Raw genomic sequence first — 24,807 nt, 5'->3', positions numbered from 1 at the left:
AATTAATCGGTAGGCGTATATTGGGTTGACCTTCAAAAGGTCAAACAGCATGGCGACCTGTCTGGTGCGCAGCACGTTATAAAAATCTTTGACATAATGATGTGACCTGATAAACATAAAGTGCACGGAGCCTGGGTCACTTAGTTATCGGGCTTGAATTCTGCAAGGGGTTGGTGGCAATATTGATCACCCAGTAATACACATAAGCTGTAACCTGATCTGTTACAACAATGGATAGAGAACGTCGCGATGTACGTGTTATGCCAGGACAATTGTGTTTGTTTCCAAATGACGTCATCGTTCCCGCTAAAACCTGCGAAAGTTGTGATTAAAACAAACTTATGAGATTTTCACCAGCTCATTGTAATCCGCGTTTCGGCACAAACGGGTTTGGATCTTTGAACGATCCAAACCAAACAAGGTGTGCCAGCCACTGTAGAGCAATTATACGTGACATAAACTACTTAAAAGATCAGTATTTGCATGCGGAATCAAACGGCTTCATTCATCTGTTCTATATTTGCCACAATGCAAAATAGCGATTGCCGCAATGATTTGGAAAGTTGTAATTTTTAGAGTAAATTATATGTGTGGAAAAACCTGCGAAACAAATGAGTTTAATGAAACACTTCATTCTGATGTTTTAAACCGAAAAAACTTTACAACATAGAATACGCAAATTTACCTGGATTAACATGAATAAAAAATGTAGCAATGGTTTGGTAACTCATATACCACACTAGTTAACACCAAAACAAATGTTGTGGTTGAAAGAACGAGAAAATATAGTTTCTAATTTCCAGAGAAACACGGCGGTGAATTGCCGGTCTGGCTGCGTCATCACGGTGGCCCACGGCGATATTTTACCGCCACGACAAGGCGACCATGGGAGGCAGTTGTACAAGTCATTGGTGACATGCAGTATTATGTGTGGTTTTATTGCTATATTGATTCACCCTTGCCAGGAAATTGACTACTGCGAATACAGAGTTGATCAAGCCTAGAAATGTCATGACATGCAGTGTATGCAGGTTTACTTTATATATAAGAGCATATAAGATGGAGGAAGAACACACAGTGTCAGCAGTTACATGTTAGAGAGTTTGCAATAACAGCAGATCAATAAGTTCGTAAACTTGAGGGTCGTGAGGTTCGCGTCATTCAATAGTAAAGCTGTTAGTTGGTTTGTCAGACCTACTTTGCCATGGCCAAGTGCGCGCCATTGAATTAAAACCAGATTTCGATGTTTTGAACAAACGTCTTTCATTCAAAGTGATTAAATTGCGGACAAGGTCGTGTACTTTCTGCCATGTTAACTGGATTTGCATCCTGCGTCAGTGATAGACTTACGACAAATTAATAAACCGCAATCATTGCAGATGTAATTTCAAATGTCGTCAATAACTTTCTACACCACCCATAATCATTACTAGTGTTTCAGCTGGCTTAGACGCGAGTTACAAACCGAAATTAAGTTGTTTTGACACAGTACTTTGTGACCGATATTTTGGGCCCGAATTCAATGGACTACCCGCAATAAATATCAAATTCTTAGGGGAAATTGCAAAACAATGTGTTGTTTAAATAAATGAATAATTGTTTTTAATGAGAAAATGAATTTAAATTTAAGAAATGTTGGCGTTTAAATAAGACAAACCAAACGCATCTGATTAAATCAACATATTTTTACGCATCCCGAGCCTTATGATAGTTTAACAACATCTTGTTGCGTCCTCATTAAAGTATGTCACAACCTTGTCTAATCCTTTAAAACCACACTTGTCCTGTAATTATGAAGATAAGTTTCTGTTCAATCGATTTGCCGCTAAATCTTCCTGCGCACAGTGCGGAAAAGACCGCAAGTGGAATTATATTAGAATGTTATGACAAGAATCGCTTGGGCACTTGGTTATAACATTAACATTTCAATGCAACGCATGGTCTGGTTTTCGACCCTTTAGCATTTTCATCAGAAAGTTTAGACAATCGTAAAGCAACCAATTAGAGAGCTGATGATAAGGAAAATGTGAAAATGCGTTATCATAAAAAACGAAAATACCGAAGTAATTTTTTTCCGTTCTGTCGAAACCTGACCCTGGTGCATAATATGCAATGCAACGTTGATGGCGTGGTAATTGAAAAGGACAAATAAACCATTTTATTTGTTAGATGCAAATGCAGACGATAGTAAAGGTATGGGGATTTTGATTTGCATTGTTGCAAGTGAGGGGATTTCGTACAAGAAAGCCTGTTGTAATCCTCCGACTTACAAATGCCGATTACTTGTCAAGTCAGTTAGCATCTAGATGAGCGTAGTTGAGTGTGAGGTTCAACTGTGTGGACACGTCACATGACTATTACGTAGTCGACGATGTGTCGCATTGAAATCCTCTTATGTTCGAGTGTAAGAGGCTAACACCGTGTGCCCAGCGCTTACATCAACAATGCACTTGTTTTCAAAAACCGATGGTGTCATTCACTGGCATCGTAGTGCTTTGTTTACTCAGGGATTCTGACAATATTGGATAGTTAGAATGATTCGTATCGTTTTATTGTCATCACTAGTTTTAGGAGAGTTTTATGTTGCTCTTGCTTCCAGGCATATATTGTATTTTTGTTAATTTGTTCTTGTGGCACAATTAAACGTAACGTCGGTAAATAAAGTGTAAAATCAACGAGTGTTTGAGTTATTCTACTACAACTTTCGTTATGCTACCACACATCGCTGTATGACTGCAACATAAATGCGATCAAATAATGCTGCCACATTGCGTCTTTCGCTTTTTTAAAAACAAAGATGTTGGAGTCCACCAAGCGCGAGACGACCCTGGCAATCAAATGTTCATAAAACACATTACGACCGGACATACGAAGGGATGGAGATAGTTTTAGATGTCAGGGGGTTGGTTTACTCCCACGGGTGCGGTTCAAATCTTCACTGTCTGTCAACTAGACGTCGTCGCTTTCGTATTCACCACATGTCGCATAGTCAGTTTGTTTAATTGCATGAAATTGGATTGTTTGGGAGGGGAGGGCGTTCTATACAAACAATTGCGCTGTCTGTGACGTAACACACGCGTAATACGATGCTGTCAAAGTAGTTTCAAACGAATCAGATTCTAGAAGCATGAAAAATTGCCTAGTGTTTGTCAACACTTTTTTATGGTCGAATTTTTTTTAAAAAATACACAGAAATCCCCGAAGAAAACTAGTTTTCCCTAAGGTAGAGGAATGTCGTTAAAAGTACTGGAGGAGACATATGTTGGCTTGCTTTGAAAAACTCCGATTTCAATCAAGATTGCGGCATTGATGGATGAGGAGCGTTGGTCCTTTATTGCACTCGGACTAAAATGAGTGCAATAATACGTGAAGGAAAGTTAAATTGCAATTTTCGGAAGGTGTGTGCCTGGGACCACCGGGCAATGGCAGTCCTTCATTTTGTTGAAATATCTGTCAGGTTCTAAAATGAGATCAAGTCGTATCCACTTCAAGGCGCAATTTCGCAATTTACGGATAAAGTTAGCTGGAAAGTTGAGCCAATCTGAACGGATTGTCGCCTTCGACGCATTATATTAAGTGTGATCTGTGAAGTTTGAAGGTAGATTCCGCTAACGCCAATTTAAAATTTGAGTTCATGTTGCCATTAAGTTTTTGCCACTGCACTGCATTTATTCAGCTATCCAAGCTTATCTTTTTTTTACAGCATGCTAACAGAAAAGGGAAAATGTCATTAAGACAACAGGAATCCGTCTGTTGTTGTCAGATATCCAAAATTACTCACAAACAAACGATTAGCGTCAGTGCGATCTTTTATTATCAAAAATTGAACGAATATAGAAACTGACGATGCCTTTTTTATGTATATTTCTGTGTACTTGTCTGTTAAAAGATCGCAATCGCACAGATCGTCTGCCACTTTTTTTTGCGATTAATTTTGGATAGAAAACATTTTTTTATCCGTTATCTATTTAGAAGGTTTCATGAAAAACATAGAAAAGAAAGGAAATAATCGTTTGCCGTGATTTTGAACCAACTTAATTATACAAGACCGCAACAATGTTTATTAGAACATATTTATGATCTGTCGGGCGCCCCATAACCCGCAAATGCGTCAAATGAAACCTAATTAGTTTGTGAGGCTCTTGGCTGCATTATACAATCACCGCCATAATTAGCTGCACAGAGAATTAGAAGAAAATTTGACGCTAATTTTGTCACATTATTATTTCATGGCCGGACGTTAATATGACGTAACAATGACGTCGCCGCAAGGGTTGCGATTGCTGAGGCGACGAGCGACAAGTTTATCGGGTTTCGTGCGACTCGTTAAATGTTTGTTAACAAGTCGAATTGTGACTCTGCTGTCTCCAGTTCTGAGTGATTTGTGTCGACAAGCTGTGACGGACGAACACAAACCGTATATTTTCCCGTGTGACGAGTGGATAGAAATGTTGTTTCGAGGTTATGTTTTGGGGTGGAATATTGTTGCGCTTGCCTAACTCATGTGGGTTGATAACTTTTGTGATAAAGATTTCCACTGTTTCGACCTCATCAGTGCAGCTTGGGTATAATTATGGACGATCTTGACGGCCAAACGGGTGGGCAAAGACTTTGTGGCGAATATATCTTCTGGGTATAAACAGTGGCCATCTGTATGCAGCTCACAAAATTAATATTATTGGATCCATGCTCGTTAATAACTTTGGTCCATAACTGAAAATACTCTACTGTCATTTATTTTGAAACGGCGTGGTTTAATATAACCTGTCGGTTGGGGTCAAAATACATTTTAATCAAAACAGCCCACGAGAATAAGGGAAAGTCATTACATTCCAATCACGGGTATCAATGTATGACAGGTCATCATAATAGTGATTGCAACGGGAGTCATTTCAATCCCAAGGGACTCGGCTTTTGACTCGCCCGTTGTAATCTCAATCAGAGAATGCAGTTGAAATGAAACTTTTGTCAGGCAAGATGATGAAAGTATTAGAGTTCTGAGAGGAAAGGATCGCCAGGGGTGACAACTAGATTCCTTCTTTGGTCATTTGGTTGAACATTGCGGGCTGTATGTGGAGCGCATTTTCAGCAAAGTCTTATCCAGACTGTGGCGAGAATAGACGAGTTTTCTGGATTTCCAGGTTAGGTTAGACATAAACAAACGGTTTGCAATTGATGACTAGAACTCCTGTTCAAAATTTATGTTGAATGAATTTAATACTTGGAGTTGTATAAGGTGGAGATAAAGATTTATTTCCGATGTTAACTAGGTCGCCTAATGAACGTTTGGAAACCGCTTCTCAAGTAGATTGTTGTCTCGTGGACGCGCGAAGTCCTTGTTTGTTGTCGAACAGCGCGAACGGTAAAAGTTTTATCGAGTTTGACAAGTTTATGATCTTAGGAATTCGAAATGTTGAGCGCAGTTAACTGTGGAAGAAACTGTTCAAGGGTTTTCAATGCAGAACAAAGTGCTTGTTTTAGTGGAGGATTTCTGACGGTTAAAGATCGATCGGTTTACTCGCGGTCGTTCTAATCACTTTGAAATTCTTGCATCGGAAATAATTACTTGTTGATGTTGAAGTATCGATTGTGTTTCGATCCATAGAACTCCAACTTAACAAGTCGCAAGGTATTGTGTAATGTTTCACTTTATCAAGGTAACTGAAGGACATGCATGAATGTGAAAACGCGAAGGTGGTGAAGTTGGTATCGTTATCTTGTACTTGATGAGGTTAGTTGATGTAATTTAACGAGGTTTTGCCGGTGAGTTGTTTTCTGCTAGGTCACCTACCACGTTCGTTTAACGACCGCACGGAAAAATTATGAATCAGGTTCATGTTTTGCAACAATTTTCTCATGTGCTACAGTGTCAAGGACATCTCACTCTTCTCCTAATTACACAGACATCAATAAAACTTGCCGCCTTGACTCATACGTGGAGGTCTGATTAAATCCCTAAATGTCAAAGCAAATTACGCGCCTTAATCACCCGAAGAAGACGTTTTAGTTCTCATCACTCACGATTTTTTGCTGAAAAAATTCCAACCGCTCAAGGCTTGACAATTTACCACAACTTGAGAAAAATGTCAGTCTTCAATTCGTATTTTCGGATTCGCGTGAATAATTAATCAGAACGCGCAGACTTGAGGGAGATGAGTCGGGTAATAGGCGGCGTTTAATTCACTTTTTGGGCTTCAGCTCTCTCGGACAAATCTGATTTGACAGGCATGAGATCAGACAAAGACCATAACATATTCGCGAGTGTTTTTTCATTAAAAACTTGTTTTCTTGGGAGTATAACAAACATTGCAAGTAATCTGACATTGCATTGTTTCATGCTCTATGGCAAAGCATAAAAGTGAATGTTCCTTTTGTCAAGCTTCAAATTTTCCACTCGGAGTCCCGAGATGAAGAGAAAGTGACCAAGAATGAATAGATTCTCTGTGTGGAGAAAACACAGAGTCGCATGAAGTTACGAGAGTCTGCAGTCAGAAGCTCATGTTTCACTGATCTGGTGAAACTTTACCTCAGAACAGTAAGAGCCGCGAGGTCGCGTTAAATAAGAAATCCACAATGTCGTCTTTCTCGTTCCGTAAACACGGATCGATTCGAGCGTCAAGTGTTGAAAAAACCGAGCCATCGATTTCCGATGCTCTTATCCCAGGCTGAGCGCTCGCGACCCCTGGATTTGTAAACGTGAACTTAATGGCTTGTAACGCTCGCCCTCTCGTCCTTGTTGACATGTCTTGCTTTAATTCACGGATCAATAATCGGGAATGGAAGAGATCGCGCGGCCTGGAATTAATGCGCGTGGAAACTGCGGGAAAAGTGAGATTTCAAGGCGGGGAAAAGTGCTTGAAGTCGCGACGATTGCAACCCTCGGCTTGGAGGTAGTTTACAGAATTGGGCGTCGTCACGCGGAACTGCATGTGAATTGGTCGAAGGGTTTGTTCGGTCTAAATTTACTGCCAGGGCAACAGAAAGTAAGCGTTTTGTTGGCGGGGCAAACGGTGTAGGTGTATGTGTATGTGTGTCCGTTGGTAACCGGTAGTGAACAGATATCAGCAGTCTTGGCAACCATGGTTAACAGCAGTTATTGTAATAATGTAGGGTTAAGTTAACAAGGGTCGACGTGTGAAAATTGTTTGAATTATGACTATAACCATGGTGTGTGTGGGTGTGTTAAGCCTTTAAACTATATTGGGCGCAAAGCATGTTTTGTGTTGTTGTTAAACTTATTTCCCCCAAACTGTCGAACTTACCAAACTCGGTAAGGTTGGATTCGACTTAGAAGATTGAAGGTGAGAGTGAAGAGCAGGCTTGTACAGAAACTAACTCAGGTCGTACATTTATGCTGACGTACGATAGAAACTTTAACAAAATAGTAACGGTAATAGATTGAGCATTGAGCAAGTAGATATCAGACGGTGATTTCAAAGAACGACATCTGATAAAAACTGCCCATCACAAATGTACAATTTCCTTCAGGCGATATTGCGGTTGCTAGGAGACACTTTGTATAGCACCTTGTTCGTAATTAAGTTGGCAGATTGAGTGGAATGACCAGACAAGTAAAGGCGGCATTTAAAACGACCGCTCCTTACATTTGATTCGGAACTGAAATCGGAAAAGACTGTAATCGTTGGGCGAAGGTATGCGTGTGTTGCTGTGAGCAGGTTTACTTACAAGCCACTGTAGGTTTATTGAAACGTCATGTGAAAAGCAAAATCCTTCAAGAGCAAAGGGTCGGTCGGCAAATTCCGAGAAAATCATCGTTAGATTGAGATAGCGTCGATCACTGCCAGTGTACAAACAACTTCTAGGTCACAGTAGGTGATTTTACTGCAGAAGACGATTACGTAATTTAGCCACAGGTCAGAACAAACAAGGCCTGGTAGTCTTTCCATTGTTTTTTTCCACATGTAGCCCAATCTTTTTGTGCGGTCAGATTCAGGGTTTTGATACTGCGTTTGCTGCAAATAAGATTTTCAAAACAGTTTGTCCTTGTGTTTTACAGCATGGTTTCCTGTAACATCTTAACATGATAAAATCGCGAATTGGGTCGAAGAACTTCTCGGATTCGTGTTCTCCGTCTACGTGCTCCAGTAAAGAAAGTGACCTCGTGAAACCTCGACAAGATGCCGACGAGGAAAGATGCGGGTGAGGCATCAGCTCTCGACCTCCACACAACCCCCGTCACTTACGGCAACGCACAAAGGAGTGGGACCAAAATTCGAAACCTGGATGCAATGTTGGCTCAACTCTGTACTCTGGACCGCGCTTTGGACAACAAAGCTTCGGCTAAAAAGAAGAAACAGAATCGCGAAACCGAAGATCGAAAACGAAAATCGCGACACGCGGAGAAAAAAGACAAAGCTCGGAAGAATACAACGGACATCGGTGGGAATGCAGAGAACAAGCAGGATTCAGTGATATCCTCTCCACGTGGTGGAGCCAGAGACACGCCTCGTACTGCCCATCACGATTACTGTGACGTAGAAACCGCGCGACCGACACGGAATAACAAACAAACACAACCGCAGCAAAGCGCGAGGCCGGCGTGTTCGAACGTCGATTTGGCGACAGGTTGTGATGGCGTGGTGTATGGCTCTAGGCGGGCCGCGGAAGAGATTTTATCAAGGGACGAAGCTAAACGTTGCAGTTCTGGATCGAACGGCGCGAGCGGCGGCAACTCGGTTAACTCCAAAGCCTACAGTGGTGGTAAACTGCGGTCGTTGCAAAGCAGCACTGAAGGCGTAGGCGGGTCTGCATCAGGCAGGAAAGTGGAAAACGGTGGAAAAGGGAGTCCTAATGCCCCCGAGTCGCATGCGAGTCTTAATGAGATCGAGCGGAACATTCGCGAAATGGCGCAGGCGATTGGGATTTGCCCACAAGCCGCACGCAACGGCGGTAAAATCAATCACGACATCGCTTACGAAGAAGATGTTTTGAGAAGTAAGGTTCGATCCATAAGCGTCGGCGACGACGACTTCAGCAACGCCAGGACGGGAGCAAGAAACAATGACGAATCTAAAACCAAAGCTCGAAGCGGAGAGATCGCTTTCGCGCTCAAGTACGACGAAATAAATATCAAAGAAGCCGATGACGAGATATACCCCCCGAACGGTGATTGTGACGTCACAACGCAAATGGAAGGAAACGCGGAAGGCGCGGGTTCGTCTAGGATTCGGCCCCGCGGTGGCGAACACGAGAAGCGCGATTTTAATGGCGTTTTCGTCCCTAAAAAAACAGAGCGCAGTTTAGATAGGAGTGCTCGCGGCGTTATTGATAAAAAGACAAGCGCTCAGCGAAGAGCGGAGTGCGAGCAAGACATTAGCAGGTGCGACAGGAGGCTTGAAGCAGGTGCTGGGGAACGGAACTCACCTGTTGCTGAACATTCGAATGAGGAAAGTTGTCGGGTGATTGTCGTTCGTAACCCAAAGTTGTACAAGAAGAAGAAAAAAAGCTCGCGAAAGGAGAAACACGATAAGGACAATAGCGACGTTCGCGAAAAAGAAGAAAAACGGAAGTCGAAATCTGACAAACACAAGAAACACAAGCACAGGACAAAGGAGGATGGGACCGCTGTCGGCAACTTAGACTTGGTCGGTCCCTTTGAAAACTACATCGCAGGCGAAACGGCAGAGAATAAAAACACAACGCCGGCTAAACAAGAAAAGCTGGAGGAGAAAAACCATCATCCCGACTTCCACAAGAGGAGGGAAACGGACGAGGAAAAAAAGAGACGACGAGCCGAGAGGAAGATGTTAGAAAAACGGAACAATAAAGCGTCCTCGTCGGATGAGGGGATCGCCAGGTCTCCTTCGAAAACGAAGAAGCACGGAACAACTTTGCAAAAACGCGAGAGCCAGCGCGAGAATACGGACATGTACACGACACGACGGCAGCAAACCTTGCACGACGCACCGACGACCAAGCGGGACTTGGAAAGGTTGCTAAAGGCCAAAGATGGCTCCAGGCGGGAAGGGAAAGACGATGACGTCAACTTACGCGCTTACGGAACGAGGCCAGTGCGTAAAACCGCTGACCACCGAGCCAAGGTAAGGCCTGAGAAGCCAGCGGATGGGAACCGAACCTCCAAGACGGTGGCAAAAGTACCCTCGGACCGAAGAACCGATCAATCTGGGGGCCCCGCGACCCCGAACCGGGGTTCCAGAATGGCCGACGTCGCGAACTGGCACACAGGAGTTTACGACGCGAAAACTTTAATACGGCCGGGAAGAAGAGAAAAAAAGTCAAAACATGACGCGAAATATCCAAACGGGAGACGTGGAGCTAACAGGAGGCATTCGTCACCCTCCGATTTGTCCGCTTCCTCTTATTCATCCCTGTCTCCCTCTTCAAGATCCTCATCATCTTCCTACGCAACATCAGATGTTTCTTCAGTGGAGGAACCTCGCAATGATGGCAGACGAACTCGCGCCAATAAATACAACAAACAGGTGAAGACGAGATCGTCATCGCGTGAAAGTGGGGGGAAAGTGGAACAGCGGATGAATGGACATTCGAAACCCTATTACTTCAAGTCCGCCTCCAGCACCTCCAGCTTCCAACGACGTCCAGATGACAAGCGACGGAAGCCGGAAAAACGTGGGGATGTTTTGGTGAAACGGAAGGGCGAAGAGGGATACCACCAACGGGGTAATTCCCCGGTTGAAGACAAACTTTCCGAGCCCCAGTTCGGGGCCCAGCGGAAAAAACGAACAAACACAAGCGTGAAGGCGGAAGGGGAAGATTCCCACTCGCTGTGGCAACATCACCAACTTGTTGTGGTCTCACAGAAGCCGGAAGCTGATGGACAAAAATCGGTGGCAACCAAACCAACTCAACAACAGAAACTTGCCAGCACTCAAAAGAAACCGGTCAGCGCAGGCGGGGGCGTCGATAAGCGATCTTTGACAATCCGTGATCTTTACTCACTTCACAACGTGCTGTCAGATACACAGAACGGGACGGTAAGTCGGTCGTTATTTACCGAACACAAACGGAAGCTACACAATATTTAGGTTCATTTGTGGTTTAATGTAAAAAGTACCAGTAAAAGAATTACCGTCAAGGTCAAAAAACATTTGCAGATGAACAACAAACACCAGAATAAAATGGCATAGGCACCGATAAAACCATTAAGGTTATCGAGTCAGACGCCCAGGTAGAAATACCTTCATTCGAACCACATTTTTCAGCGTCATGACCGATCACTTTAAACCACACAAATGTTGAAAACATTGGTTTGACTCAACAGGTGATATCGGGATACAGGAGAAGCGACGGATTGCGAGTCGCCATCAAACGGATTTCAAAGGCCGGGACCACTAGGTGGGGTTGGTTGGGAGGAAAGGTGGTTCCCCTGGAACTTGCGCTGATATGTCAAGTTAATGAGGTGAGTGTTTCTGGGTCATGCGATTGCGATGATTGGAATCTATAAATGGAGTTTTGACTCCTCGAAGTCCACTGTATATATTCTTGACAACGTACAAAGTGGGAGGTGCGCCGCAACACTGTTTTGACGTTTTTAGTTTGTGCTGTGTGCAATGTTGGACAAAATGCCGGCTTCGTTTGGGAAAATGACATTTTACGTTTAATTAAAGTTCCATAATTGTTGGTTTAGATCAGTCCTTAACCCCGCAGACATGTGAAATCTATGTATAGGAACAAATCCTCTTATATTGTCGGTTACAGGTCCGAAGTCACGGCATTGTGGAGATTGTGGAATGGCATGAGACCACCGAAGCATTTCTGCTTGTCATGGTTCGACCCCATCCTGCAGTCGACCTCTACGACTACGTCAGCAAACGAAAGCGCGTCAAGGAATCCTTGGCTAGGTATGGTTTGTTTAAAGTATTTTTTAGCCCGAAAACTAAGTTGTCTGATGGCCAGACTCGTGTGAATCAGTAACAAAACAAATACCATTAGTTAGAACGATGATTTCCAAAGTGGGTTCCATAGAAAATACGAAGGCTTCCATGAGATATCCGGTTTCAGGCGAAAGCTGATGACCGAGGTTGTTAGGCCTCAAATTAGGGCAACAAACCAATTAGAACAAAGCCAAAAATCGACAATTTTGGTCCAAGCCATTTATTTTGACTTTTTGACATTGTCAACTCAAATAACATTGCCAGGTTTCGTGGACAAAAGTTAGAATATGATGTTTTCGGCCCCAACACAAACTTATAAAAGTTCCATTATGACTTTCTTCCAATTACGAACCCAAACATCATGTTCGTTTAGATTAGAGTTTATTGTACGACCTTTCGGTTTGATCACAGAGCCAATGTAACAACTAGTTGCAGTGCCTCATATTTTCGCACCTGCGGAATTTTAACCTTCTCAATAACACGTTGAACTTCCTACGTAGAATATTAAACACTCACGTGTGGATCTCCCGTATAAGGCTTAAGTATCGACGCAAGTAAATTTAGCACGGCACGTGTGGGAAGGTCATTAATTAAATCTGGAGGAAACTTCGAAATGTAAAGTTGGCTTCCAGGTTAGGGCGAGGCGTTGGGAATCAGACTGACAACCTCACAGAACGATCAAGTTAGTCGTCCGTTGTGATTGATTGCTTTGATTAGGTTAAACAAAAGTGCAGTGAGAGGGCCTTCAGGAAGTATATTGGTTATTACAAGCTGTGCCCACTTCAAAGTGCTTCAAACTTCTCTAATTTTCAAAAACTACCTAAGATCTTTACATTAAGTGGGAAAAGGCGAGGCGTATGCTTGAATAAACGGCACGTGGCAATTCACAAAACAATCTACGGCTTAATAAAATATCCTCTCACGAACTCACTTTACTTTAAACGACTTTGTACAGCCTCCAATACACATCTGCAGACGACACGATAAGCCAATTTTCAGGCAGTTTTTTGGCTACAAAGACATTTAAAGATCGGGGGTGGTAATTTACTTGGCCCACGTACATTCTCAAGGGTTTGTTCGAAAACTTTTAAAAACCGCAAGGATTGTAATTTGGGCAACTCGATAGTTGTTTGTCCAATTCTCTATAAGCTCCCTGAAGCAGACGAGCAAAATTCCAACTCCCATATGAACCAACAGGTATTTTGAGGCCTTAACTATACTTACAATACAGAGTTCACCGTTGCCTTAACAAGGAATATGGAGTGAAAAAATTCACCCTACAATTAACTTGATGATTTAATTTGCCTGGAACACAAACAACTCCACACAAACTGTTTAATGACACAATTTACATTTTTGTTTCAATGAATTCCCTGTCAATGAATCGCGCATACCTAATGTAGATTGCTGACTTATTTTACAACCGACGATTGCAATCACTGCCAAGTGAGTACAAACCTCACCGGACTTGATGTTGATTTTTCATATTTCGGTTCGAAAAAGTGGCTCTGAACCATCTTGGCTTAAATGTCATGGTTGTGATGCCAGTAAACCTAATGATCTATATACGATAGCTTGCGGGATCGCTAAGTTAGGACTCGCGCAGTGGGAATACCTTTCCTTTTTATGCGTTAGCTTGTTGCCCGAAAGAAGTCACGAATATTTTTCAACTAAAATATTTTCCAGCCAACATCAAGGGTTATAATCTGCAACCGTTGTGCTTGACATTTGAAACAATATGCTCCCATGCAACAGAAAACTTGTCTGCAAGAACAATCATAACGTGTATCTTGAAGTGGTAATGCACCACGACGTGCCGCATTATCGGTACGACTGTATCAATAATCTCATTATATTGTAACCTAATTCATCATTAGCTTACCTGATAAATCTTCCCTCTTCTCTTACAGACACATTATCCGTCAGTTGGTCGGATCTCTCCAACACTGCATTAAGTGTGGCGTCCTCCACAGAGACGTTAAGCTGGAAAACATCCTTCTTAACCCCGAGACGATGAACGTGACCTTGATCGACTTTGGGTGTGGCGACTACGTCAGGAACGGATCCTACAAGGGTAAGTTTATAACGTTTGTTAGTTTATAACGTAACAAAAGTGAATAAATATTATGGACAAAGGGAAATATGGACATGTTTTGTCACATGGCGTGCTAGAAAACTCGTCATTTGACGGTAAACTAAAAAAGAATTCCGGTGATTTTTCCGGGGCCGCATTTGAAATATATTGAGTGTGATGTACCAGATAAATGAGACGCCCAAATAACTCAGTTGGCTTTCTTTGAATAATCTGAAATACAAGGTGAATTCATTTCAATGCAGAATTCGCCGGGACGCCAGAGTATTATCCTCCCGAGTGGTTCGCGCGGAAACATTACAACGGAGAAGCCATGACTGTGTGGAGCATCGGAGTTCTGCTCTATTCCCTTCTATGCGGTACTCTTCCCTATAGATCGTCCAAAGAAATCATGGAGAAGTAAGTCCCGCACTTTGTAGTTGCCTCGCTGTCTCTCTACAGATTGAAGATAAGATATCACGGGTACAACATGATATCTCCCCCTATATCATGACGCGTAGATACAAAAGTTGTCGAACTTGTTTGGGTCCAATGACACGACTTTAAAGCTCAAATGAAAAATTTAACACATGACATACAGTAACAGCTGAAGAAGTCCCTAATGTATTGCATTGCTCACTTTTTGTCCTTGAAGTTGGTGCATTTATAATTTCACTGTGAGAATAATCTCAAATAGAAACTTAGTTTAAGTCACAAACTTTATTGAATTAAGCCATGTTGTACCTTTTTAATTCGGCCTTGAAACTAAATGTTCAAAACGAATTTTCACAGCAAGAAAATCGGCGTGTGGCTGCTTCCCGCTAAGTTTGTTGTGTAATCAAACATGGCCAAGTACCAGTGAACTGTATCAAGTAATATGTTCGTAAACATCGTTAGCAGAGATTTGATGACTCCAATTTGTAAGCTACATTGTCACAGGGGGTCGTTGCAGTATTTTGTATTCATACAACTTGTGGCAATAAACCGGCGCAACTTGTTGTCACAAGATAAACATCTTTGACTGCAGAGCCCGCGGCAAAGTAGGTTTGAACCGCATAGACCGCCGCCATGCACGTTCCTGCTGGAGCCACGACAGCAGGGGTATATAAATAGATGGGCAACGGCATACAACGCAGGCGAAATTGGCGCCCATTAAGTTGTTACCTTTGGCCGGGGTGCTCAAACCGAGATTGTAATTTGTAATAATTGAGGAAACGGCAGTAGAAGTAAATACCGCCGGTAGCCTGCAGCCAACTTTTAATGCATTGTAACAACCTTCGTAACTTGCCTCTCGTATTGCACAATATAAACGTCATTAACGCAATGTTCTGAAAGTGAAAAGGCGAATGGAAATTGCAACTTGGCCTCTCTTGTGCACCAATCTTTTGTATAACATCTCCACGCGTAATAGATTAATATCGACGCCTGTAGGGTGATTTCATTACTGAGAAACCACAGTAAAGCCAACATGAACAGGTTTGGTGCAAATGTCCCAGCCCGGGGTTTACTTTAAATGCAAATTTGCACATATTTTTCGCTGCGGATGGGCCACGAAAAAAGTAGGGAATAGAAATCGTATTTTAATCAAACTGTTTAAACTCACACTTATTCGAATCATTCAATTTTCGTTTTGAAAAACCCGACAGTTTTAAATTTATCTGTGGCTACAAAGCCAATAGATAACCTTGCGCTTTCGATTTGGGAAAATATTTAAGATTTGCAACTGTTTTCCTCAACAGGGAAGCGACCAAATTTCCCAGTGACGTATCACGAGGTGGAAAGGACATTGTTGCGTTGATGTTGCAGAAGAATCCACGTGACCGGCCGTCGCTTAGCAACATACTCTCACACTCGTGGCTAAGCAAGTCGAGTAAAACGAGTTCGTCCACATAACCAGTACATTTTCTCATTTAAATTCCGTATTTATTCCAGTATACGTCAAAATAGATAAAATTGCTTAAGTTGCAAACAAATCAAGTCCTAGCCTAAATACAAAGACACTGCCGTTATTTTGCAATGGCACAAAAACAATGCATGTGTTTGATATTTCTCGCCAGATTCTAAAAATGGGTTTAATTTTTTTTTAAATTGGCAACTTGTTTTCGAAGCATTGTTGCATGTTATATTAGGTTTCTCCATCAAGTTATACTGTGAATTACACGTTTTCTATGCTTTGAATGTTTTTTCGATGGTGATCCGCTGATGCTTAGTAATTGCCGGTGTGGCCTGAAGTATCTGTTGATATTTCACCACTAGATAATTTACCAATAATTTTTGGATAATTTCTGTCAAGCACGTTGAGTCCAAAACCTATTTTTGTGAAACGAGTTGTTTTCCGTTTTACTTGGGTTTCGTTTGCGACTTTTGCCGTTGAATTCGTCAGTCTTTTGTGTGAACCGTTGACGGTTTTTGTCTTTTGACTGTGGCGTTAAAGTGCTTTTAAATATATTATTTCTATCACATTTTGTCTTATCTGCGAGCAGATTGGTTCAAGTGGGAGAGGCAGAAATTACAAGAGATTTATTCCTATTTCGTAAAATGCCCAAAATTGTGCAAAATATTCACCACAAAACACACAGTGGTATATTTAATATTTAAAATCTAAACCTCAAACAACTTAGATATGTACTTCATCACTTGTACAGCGTTTAAGGTGATGCGGATATGATTTCATTGTTGATGGTTTTTCGCACACTTAACCACAGTTCTCAGTAACCGGCAGAATTGTTGTGGGTTCACTTAGTCCACATTTTACTCGAAACAAAATCGTTTTAGGACGGTTACGCGATAACTGCATTCTGTCCTTTACACGGAGAACGTGGCGAATGCATTAGCGGTGAGGTTATCGCCATGTCCATCAGATCTCCATCCCGCGTTACTTTACATATATGTTCCTGTATGGTTTACCAAACCCTTATCTCACCCCGAGAGGTCGTATCAGTTCCGTAAAATATTTGCCATCCGCAACTTCCACGAAACTTTAATCAATTCGTTGCGCACATTAATTTCATGGTTACCCGCAGTTGTAAGTTATGCAGTTTATTACATTATTATATAATATCAACAATGACCTGGGTTGAAATTAAGTTAAACAAAACCTGTTCGTCCACTTTATTCGCATTTACTTGAAAAACATTGAAAAAACACTGAGTGTGTGCAAAGCGTCATCGTTCCATCCGCGGCCTCCTATACACAGATGGATTAAAGCCATTTTTCGCGCGGTTAATACGGGTTCGGAAAATAACCATCTGATCCTATATAATAGTTGATTGTCTCTGACGCGATTCCAAACATATGCAATGTAGATACATAATTGGCAATCAACATGTTGGGTAAATGTATAATGTGAAGTGAAAATCACATGTTGGTTGTAGGCAGTGGAGAACCGCTGAACAACTTGTTTCTTGTCAAAGCGGGCAGAGTTCATGTGTGTTGCCAAAGGGCAAGGTGTCACACGAAAAGTCAGCGTCGAGAACAACAGAAAAATGCACATGCGGTCTCATATGAAACAAACAAACAACCAACCAAACGTATCCCATGGTCGTGATTGCGTGTATATTCTTTTAAATATCCGCTAACGATTACGTTAAGTTTTGTTCGAAAACAAAACTAGGATAGAAATGTTGAACAATGGAAAACGGCACCACTTGACCTTAAAACATTACACAATCTTTCGTTTATTTCATTCATAAATATCATGAATTCTGATGTTTCTTACGCCGAAAGCCCTGTCAACGTATTATTGTTGCGCGTTTAACCTTGCTTGCTAAGGTTCGACCATTAGATTTAGTGACGTACCACAACAGCAACTGGTATTACCGCATTCCAATGACGTCAAACAACCGTTAAGCAGTGGCTAATGAGCTCCACCCAGTGGTTGTATTATGCCGCTGCATTATGATGACAGGACTCACTTTCTCAATTTAAAACAGTTATCGTGGTTTTGTTTTGTTCCACAATTAAGGATATGAGAAAGACGGGAAAATGTCACAACACCGCATAATTCAACCTGTTCGGTTTGCGGTTGTAACCGACAAATCTGTCCTCGCTTCTCAGATATTCAAAAAGTGCTCAAAAAGAGTGGCAACCGATAATCGTTACTGACAAATGAGAAATATATTTTGTCCCATCAACTAATTTGCAATCTCAATCTTCAAACATTTTTAATTTCGCTTCATTTAAAAGTTCATGTCTATTCTATAAATCAATTTAAATGTTGAAAAATTCCTGCGAGTTAATATTGTAATGGCAACAGTTTTTCAAGGAACGCTTTTGCCTATCACATTCTCTTGTACAACTTCTGCTTCGTAGGCTTTCGGCGCTTTGTTTACATTGTCTGGCCCGACAAGCAGTTAGCCGGTGGACAGGATTAAAAGGGGGTTCTGGTCTATTGTAAAGTCTTCTGCAACACCCGCTATGTTGGGAATAAAAGAACTCCATAAACCCTGACCAATCTCATTAGTTGGGCACCGTATACTCACGCTGTGCCTTGCTGTTGTCGTTGAACAATTCCACATGAAACCACGGTAAAATGAGCAATATTAATAAATAAAATGATGGTCACACTTTTTGAAATAAATGTTGGTAAAAATAGAATTTAATGAACATTGAACACTGTTAATACAAACGTTGTTGTTGCTCTCAGACAGCATCTAGCGGTGATTTGATTTGCGTTAAAATAAAGTTATGTGAACCACGAGCAACCCACAGGTTTTAACCATAAGTTTTGTTTCACTTGGTTTTAATGACGTCAAGAAACGAATGCTAATACACAGTAAATCCCGGTGGTCAAAACCCAGTCTCGGTAACGAGCAGGGTTACTTTCAGCCCACACCAAAGGGTAACCAAGAGGCATTTTGATGATCAAATGAGAATTGTAATTTATTTCACTCGACCATGAATTGTCCACCAAGTCATGGAGGTGACATTTTTTTATGGATCGAAAATTTGCTTTTTGGCCATGCGGACCCAAAATACGGCATATAACCAACATTCCAAATTCAAAGTAAATGCGTTTACATGAACAAACAGTTGCGTTAAACGACAAGATCGAAATTGGAGCAAAAAAAAGCAAATTTGTATTTTCTAAGACACTGTTCTCACAAATTCGCACAAATCTTATAAATATGAACTTAAAAGTAAACCTGGTAATGGGCATATGTGGTATTCCAATTACCACATATGTCCAGTCATTCCCGACATGACACCGGTGTTAAACAATCGAAATGCAGAGAAAACTATCTACCGCGATTAACAAGGGGCGAAATTTAAAGAAAACGAACCCGTGATCGTTCATTCACCGGTTCTCCAGGTTCCTGCTGCGCGTTAACGTTACACAGCAGGGGCGAAGAAAACCCCGGCGCAAGTCTGACGCGATCGAACAGCCGCAAGACTTCGGCAGCCATGCGGGAGTTCAGATATTCCCTTCTCGTGGGGAAAAAATGACTCTCGGCCGTCGTTATTATGAGGCCGCATATAAAGTTCGCCAGTTTATACCGAGGTCTGTGGAGAACAATCACATGTGATGTCCAAAGGTGAGAGACAAGGTGTCGACATTGTGGTTACGACAGATATTGGCCAAAGGTCAGCATTAGTTGGAAAGTAAGTGGATAGAGACATAAGATTGCGAAAGAAACCTTCAGGCAAACTTGCGTTATTCACTTTGGCAGTGAACATCGAATAGTTGTGATAACTTTACCGATATTAAATGTAGCGCACAGGAGGTTTTGGGATTTGTTTAAAATATTTAAAAAAAAATGTTTTCGGAAACTCGAAGAAAACGGAAACGTACGCTTGTTACATTAAGGGTAGTAGTATTTAAAAAGTGGCCTGGCTTTTGATGGTGCGAGAACAGGTCAGGAAAGGGGTAAAATGGGCACCCAACATGACTCAGGATTGTTGTTATTGTCATAACCAGTATTTTATGCTTTCGAACAGAATCAGGGTAAATACAGCTGGAATGTCGCTGCTTTCGCAAATAGATACGAGCGCATCTGTTCAGCAGCCGGCACAACTGCTTAACTGGGTGTATCTCACATTGCAAGGGCCAGCTCATCACTCCCAACAGACCGTAGTGCCTCAAACAGCCCTTGCTACTGGTCAATATCAGTTGACGGCTCAGGAGACGATCACCAACCAAGCGCCGAAAGACGTAGGTTTTTTATTAGGCACCATAGTTTACTTCAACAAGCCGCAGGTTTGGTTAAGGAGTGAAGGCTGTCGGGTTGTTTTTATGTTGATATCATGGCACGATTTCAAATAGGTTACGTCATTTTTACCGAAGTAATAATTATTATCAACAGAAAAGAAACAAAATTAATAGTTTATCGTAAATCAGCCCAGCATGTCGAATGCACAAAACATAAAATCAATTAAACTTCAGCTATCTTTTCAAATCCTAATTCAATGATATTAAAAGGTCATTTCAAGGAACCTCACTGCCAAAAAGTCAAACGAGCCGTTGTCATTCCTACAGAGAAACGACCATGTTTAAAAGAAATATTGCAAATGGAAAAAAGCCACTTTCTTAAGCAAGAGAAACGGTGTAAATTGATCATAAACTCTGCAACGCGTTGAAGGTTTAATCAGGGTTAATGACGTTTGATGTTTGATGGGTGACAGTTTGTCAACGGGAAAAGCTGAATATCCTCACTGAATCAAAACACGCTGTCCTAAGCTTTATTGGCGTCGAATCAGCGATTCGCCGTCGCCCTGTTATCCCTTGACGCCTGACGTAGCAGCATTTAACATTTACGATTGAACTATTCCAGTGGGAGACTTTTGCCAGCTTATTGTGAACAGCACATGATGGAAATATAGCTTGGTCTGCAGCAAACTTTCAAACGAATTAAGGATTATGTCTGTTTTCTAGCGAATATGAAACATCGCCATCATATATGCATTGCGCAAGCACAAAATTTTGGACAACAAAACTTAGTGGGATGTTTTAGTCATTCTGTTACTTTTCACAACATATAGTTTGTAGCGACCGCATCACAATGGAATATCGACTTACTGGTTGATAAGCAAAAGCCCGATAAGCGGTAAACATCCCCCTCCCCTCAATAGATGGCGACCTTATCTCGCCCCACACACAACACTTCAACCTTGTTTGCACTTTCACCAGAGATAAGACATAGCGCAAAGGAATATAACAATATTTCCTACCGTTGGCAAAACGTCCTTAACTTTTATTTAACAATAGAGAAAGACGTAACGCCAATTGACGCATTTGTTTTAAGGATGACGGGGTACTAATTACGTCGCTGATGACGTTTAGTATGGTAACCGCGACTGCAACAGGGTTCATTTATGCTTAATTGAATAAACATAGTGGCCAAAAGTCATTGCCGTTTGTGTATGTTTTTGCTGTGCAGTAATGCTTACTAAAGGGGCGAAAAGCGACTCCGAAACTCACCATTTTCATAGCTTTATTTTTCCACAGCAGCAACAAGCAGCTCAGATGTATTCGCCCATGTTTTGGGTTCCGGACTATCTCCTAGCGCCGTCCGAGGTTCCCATTCCACAAGCTGGATCGAACGATACATTTCCAAGTCTAACACCAAGGTATGCGAATTGATTGTGTGCTGTATCCATGAAGGACTCAATGAACTTTATCAAGTTTGTTGTTGACTGGTTGTCTGTGTAACACAAGTAAAGCATCGGTATGGTTTTATGGCATGGAATGTAAGATGAATTGCAGCTCATTCGCTAAAAACTAGAGGATTTTCACAATCAGTTGTACAATATGATATAGTTGATCCAGCAAAGCGTCTGCTTTATCAAGGTTTTAAGTGGATTAATACCAATATTAGTTACGAAAACATTCCATATATGAAAACGAAAGCGTGCGGAACATTAAAAAGACGGAATAGGAAAAAAATCATCAATGTCACAATACTCTTTTACCAACTATGACACTTTGGATTGGGTTGACAAGCACTTGGAAAACATATTATAACAGAAAAATTATCTTAAAGTTACCGACATAACAATGTTTCCAAAATAGCTAAATTGTCACCCATAACTTATGAATGACATAACGCAAATGACACGAGTATGCCTATCAACAATTTTGCTCATACTGCTTTTGGATTGTTTTTGTTTTTATCGCCTTGCATATTCGAAGCTAACATGCAGCCTGCCTTTTTTTGCTTTGTCTGCATGCGTCTATGGCAACCACCACCAGCCCGTCACCTTCTACATTCGACAGCATCAGCGAGTTAATGGATGGATTCGCGGAACTTTCCCTTGACTTTCATCAGAGGGCGACAAGAATCCCACCATCTAACTATCTGTGCCATCTTTGCTTTAATAAGGGTCACTACATCAAAGACTGTCCTCATGTAAGACGGATTTTTCTACAGACTTCTTGTAATATACAGAATATGTTTGAATCCCACGAATTTTGACATTAGGTTGACGAGTTTTCCTGTTGATTGTTGAACTTAAATCCATATTACAGTTAAGTTTTCTTATCTAAAAGGATTCAGTGACAAAAAATAAACCAACACGTTACAAAAAATGCATCGCCCCAACGTTTTAATACGTTTTTTTTTACGTTTTAATTTGGTCAAATCAATTCATGTTGGTATAATTGGTAAAATATTACAACGTAACTGAACTATACATGGACAGCGACAAAACCGTAAAGTTTATTGAGTCTGGCGCCCATGTGAAAGTGATTCTCTCACTGAGAATCACGTTCTGTCGTAGAATCGTAGAGTCATCACCAGGCGTCTGAATAGTAGGGACATGTGTGGTTTATCCTGTATTTATGTTTTCGAAATGAAACGCGTTCTTTACTTTCAAACAACGTATTTCACTTTTAGGCACGACAGAAAGGCGAAGGTCTGACTCCATACCAGGGTAAGAAACGATGTTTCGGTGTCTACAAGTGTTCCAAGTGCAAACGGAAGTGGATGAGCAGTAACAGTTGGGCAAATATGGGCCAAGATTGCAATAAATGCAGGATTGTCGTCTACCCCCATAAGCAGGTAAACCGACCACGAATTCTTATCAGCCAGAAACTGTCGAAAACGTTTGCGACCTCTCACAAAATACGGTTGTAAAGAATTATTCGCAGCTAATTTAACTGAAATGTCGCCTTTATTTCCTTATTGTAACAAATAAATATCGTCCCAGTCCGCTACATACCCTGGTGTGCATAGGACTTAAATGTACGCGCAACCGTGTTTGTAACGCTAGAAGGCCAACAATACAGACAAACGTAGTTGCACGAAATCTTATACGTTAGGTAGAATCAATTGAAAACCAAGTTAGAAAATCATTGAATATTGCTTGGTTTGGGAAATGCGTACGCCTACGCGTAAACTGACAGAAAAATAATTTTAAATAAATTTTCTTCCTGCAGAGGCCGCTGGAAAAGCCAGATGGCCTTGACGTGTCAGACCAAAGCAAGGAACACCCGCAGCACTTATGTGAGAAGTGCAAGACCCTCGGGTATTACTGCCGTCGTATCGTCTGAGACTTCTCGGCATCACGAGCTATACAGCATAAGGCAAGCGTAAGCACCAGAACAACGTGATTGAAGTCGACGCCGTTGTACATATGTCCTACTTTGTGTTTTCTACCACCGATATTCTTCAAGCGGTATTCCCGTGCCTTCGTTGCTCGGAATATATCGTGTGTACCGAGTCGTTTTTTATGTAAAAGGCATTTGATGTGGTGACAACCATACTATATACAAAATCGGTCGTGTTTTATCATCGTTCCCTTGCGTAAGCCGAAAAATGTGATTAACCCTGTTGTATCCTTTGCAATTAATAATTATTTTATACATTACAAAAGCCATCTACACAGTTGCCATAACAACCTATACCATGTCCACTTCCCTACAAGACTCGTGAAGTTTTACGATATTTGTATTTGATTCTTTGTATATATTTGAACTCTGTACAAGTCGAACACCTTCCCCTATAAGAACTTTCTGTGTATATAACTCGGTCTATGGGGAAAATATATTAATTGAGAACAACTACATTTTGACCAACTTTTACTGGCCGATTTTTTTTGCAGTTATCGCTTAATAATAAATTAGAGAAGTCGTTGATACCAAGTTATATCATTCTACTCAGTTGTTTAATGCCATGAAGCCAATAAATGACTTATTTTAATAAATCCCCCAAAAAGTATCCAAAAAAACGATTGTCGTCCGGCAACACAATTTAAAATTCAGCCACTACGTGGCGTCTAAGAGCCGAACTTTGGTTCGTGTGTTTCAATCAGTTACGACGGCAATGCCTCTTTCATCTTTTTGGTGACAAAACAAAACGCAATGGCAATATCGCCCCATATGCCAAAGTCATACTGAGCAAAACACCTTATCTGTGAGTTTAATTCTCAGCGATATAAAAAAAAAAATTTTGTGTTTGGTTAAACTTTAATCGGCATCATCTGTCACTAATGCTCCTGTATATTTGTGAGATATTACAACCTTGATAATAAACACTAAGTATTGCATCCAACCAGTCCAACCGGTTGAATGCCATCGGATACCAAATTACCTGTGACGAAATAACCCTTTGTTTGTTACAAAACAACCTTGATAGTGGCATTTACACGATGACGTAGCCCCGGGCGCCCAGCTGGAACCTTATGTTGTTTGATTTGATTGCAGCCAGTCAAGTTGCCCCTGGCGATGTTTCGCTTCAGCTAACCTAGCACAGACACTATGTAGCAGATGTTAGGCAGGTCTTGCTTGGATGCAGAAATATATAAAATATCTTAGAAATATACAGAAAAATGTGGCACCCAGTCGAACAATAACACGTTGCCTCTTACGAATGTAAACAAGCACTGTTTGTGGTTGCAGTTATTTGCAGGAAGCATAAAAGATTT

At 41.4% G+C, this 24,807-nt stretch overlaps 2 protein-coding genes across 5 annotated transcripts; both read left to right on the top strand.

Moving 5' to 3' along the window:
* Nucleotides 1-8,036: 8,036 nt before the first annotated feature.
* LOC145911083 (uncharacterized) lies at nucleotides 8,037-16,407 on the top strand. Its single transcript, XM_082998326.1, has 6 exons — nucleotides 8,037-10,976; nucleotides 11,264-11,401; nucleotides 11,701-11,843; nucleotides 13,787-13,950; nucleotides 14,214-14,367; nucleotides 15,687-16,407. Exons 1-6 carry the CDS (start codon nucleotides 8,139-8,141, stop codon nucleotides 15,838-15,840), a joined length of 3,591 nt encoding a protein of 1,196 aa, XP_082854452.1. The 5' UTR covers nucleotides 8,037-8,138; the 3' UTR covers nucleotides 15,841-16,407.
* Nucleotides 16,408-19,888: 3,481 nt separating this feature from the next.
* On the top strand, nucleotides 19,889-24,019 carry LOC145911302 (zinc finger CCHC domain-containing protein 24-like). Of its 4 annotated transcripts, none has more exons than XM_082998599.1 (5): nucleotides 19,889-20,098; nucleotides 21,395-21,513; nucleotides 22,136-22,292; nucleotides 22,779-22,943; nucleotides 23,321-24,019. In XM_082998599.1, exons 1-5 carry the CDS (start codon nucleotides 19,907-19,909, stop codon nucleotides 23,432-23,434), a joined length of 747 nt encoding a protein of 248 aa, XP_082854725.1. In that variant the 5' UTR covers nucleotides 19,889-19,906; the 3' UTR covers nucleotides 23,435-24,019. The 4 variants fall into 4 exon arrangements, with proteins under 4 accessions (XP_082854725.1, XP_082854728.1, XP_082854727.1 ...); XM_082998602.1 differs by having other exon boundaries at nucleotides 21,392-21,513; nucleotides 22,166-22,292; XM_082998601.1 differs by having other exon boundaries at nucleotides 21,392-21,513; nucleotides 22,160-22,292.
* The last annotated feature ends 788 nt before the right edge of the window (nucleotides 24,020-24,807 follow it).

This window comes from Ascidia mentula, chromosome 8 (genome assembly GCF_947561715.1).
Source record: "Ascidia mentula chromosome 8, kaAscMent1.1, whole genome shotgun sequence".
Classification (NCBI taxonomy): domain Eukaryota; kingdom Metazoa; phylum Chordata; class Ascidiacea; order Phlebobranchia; family Ascidiidae; genus Ascidia; species Ascidia mentula.
The sequence above is the reverse complement of the archived record's forward strand: the minus strand, read 5'-3'. Positions and strand labels throughout refer to the sequence as shown.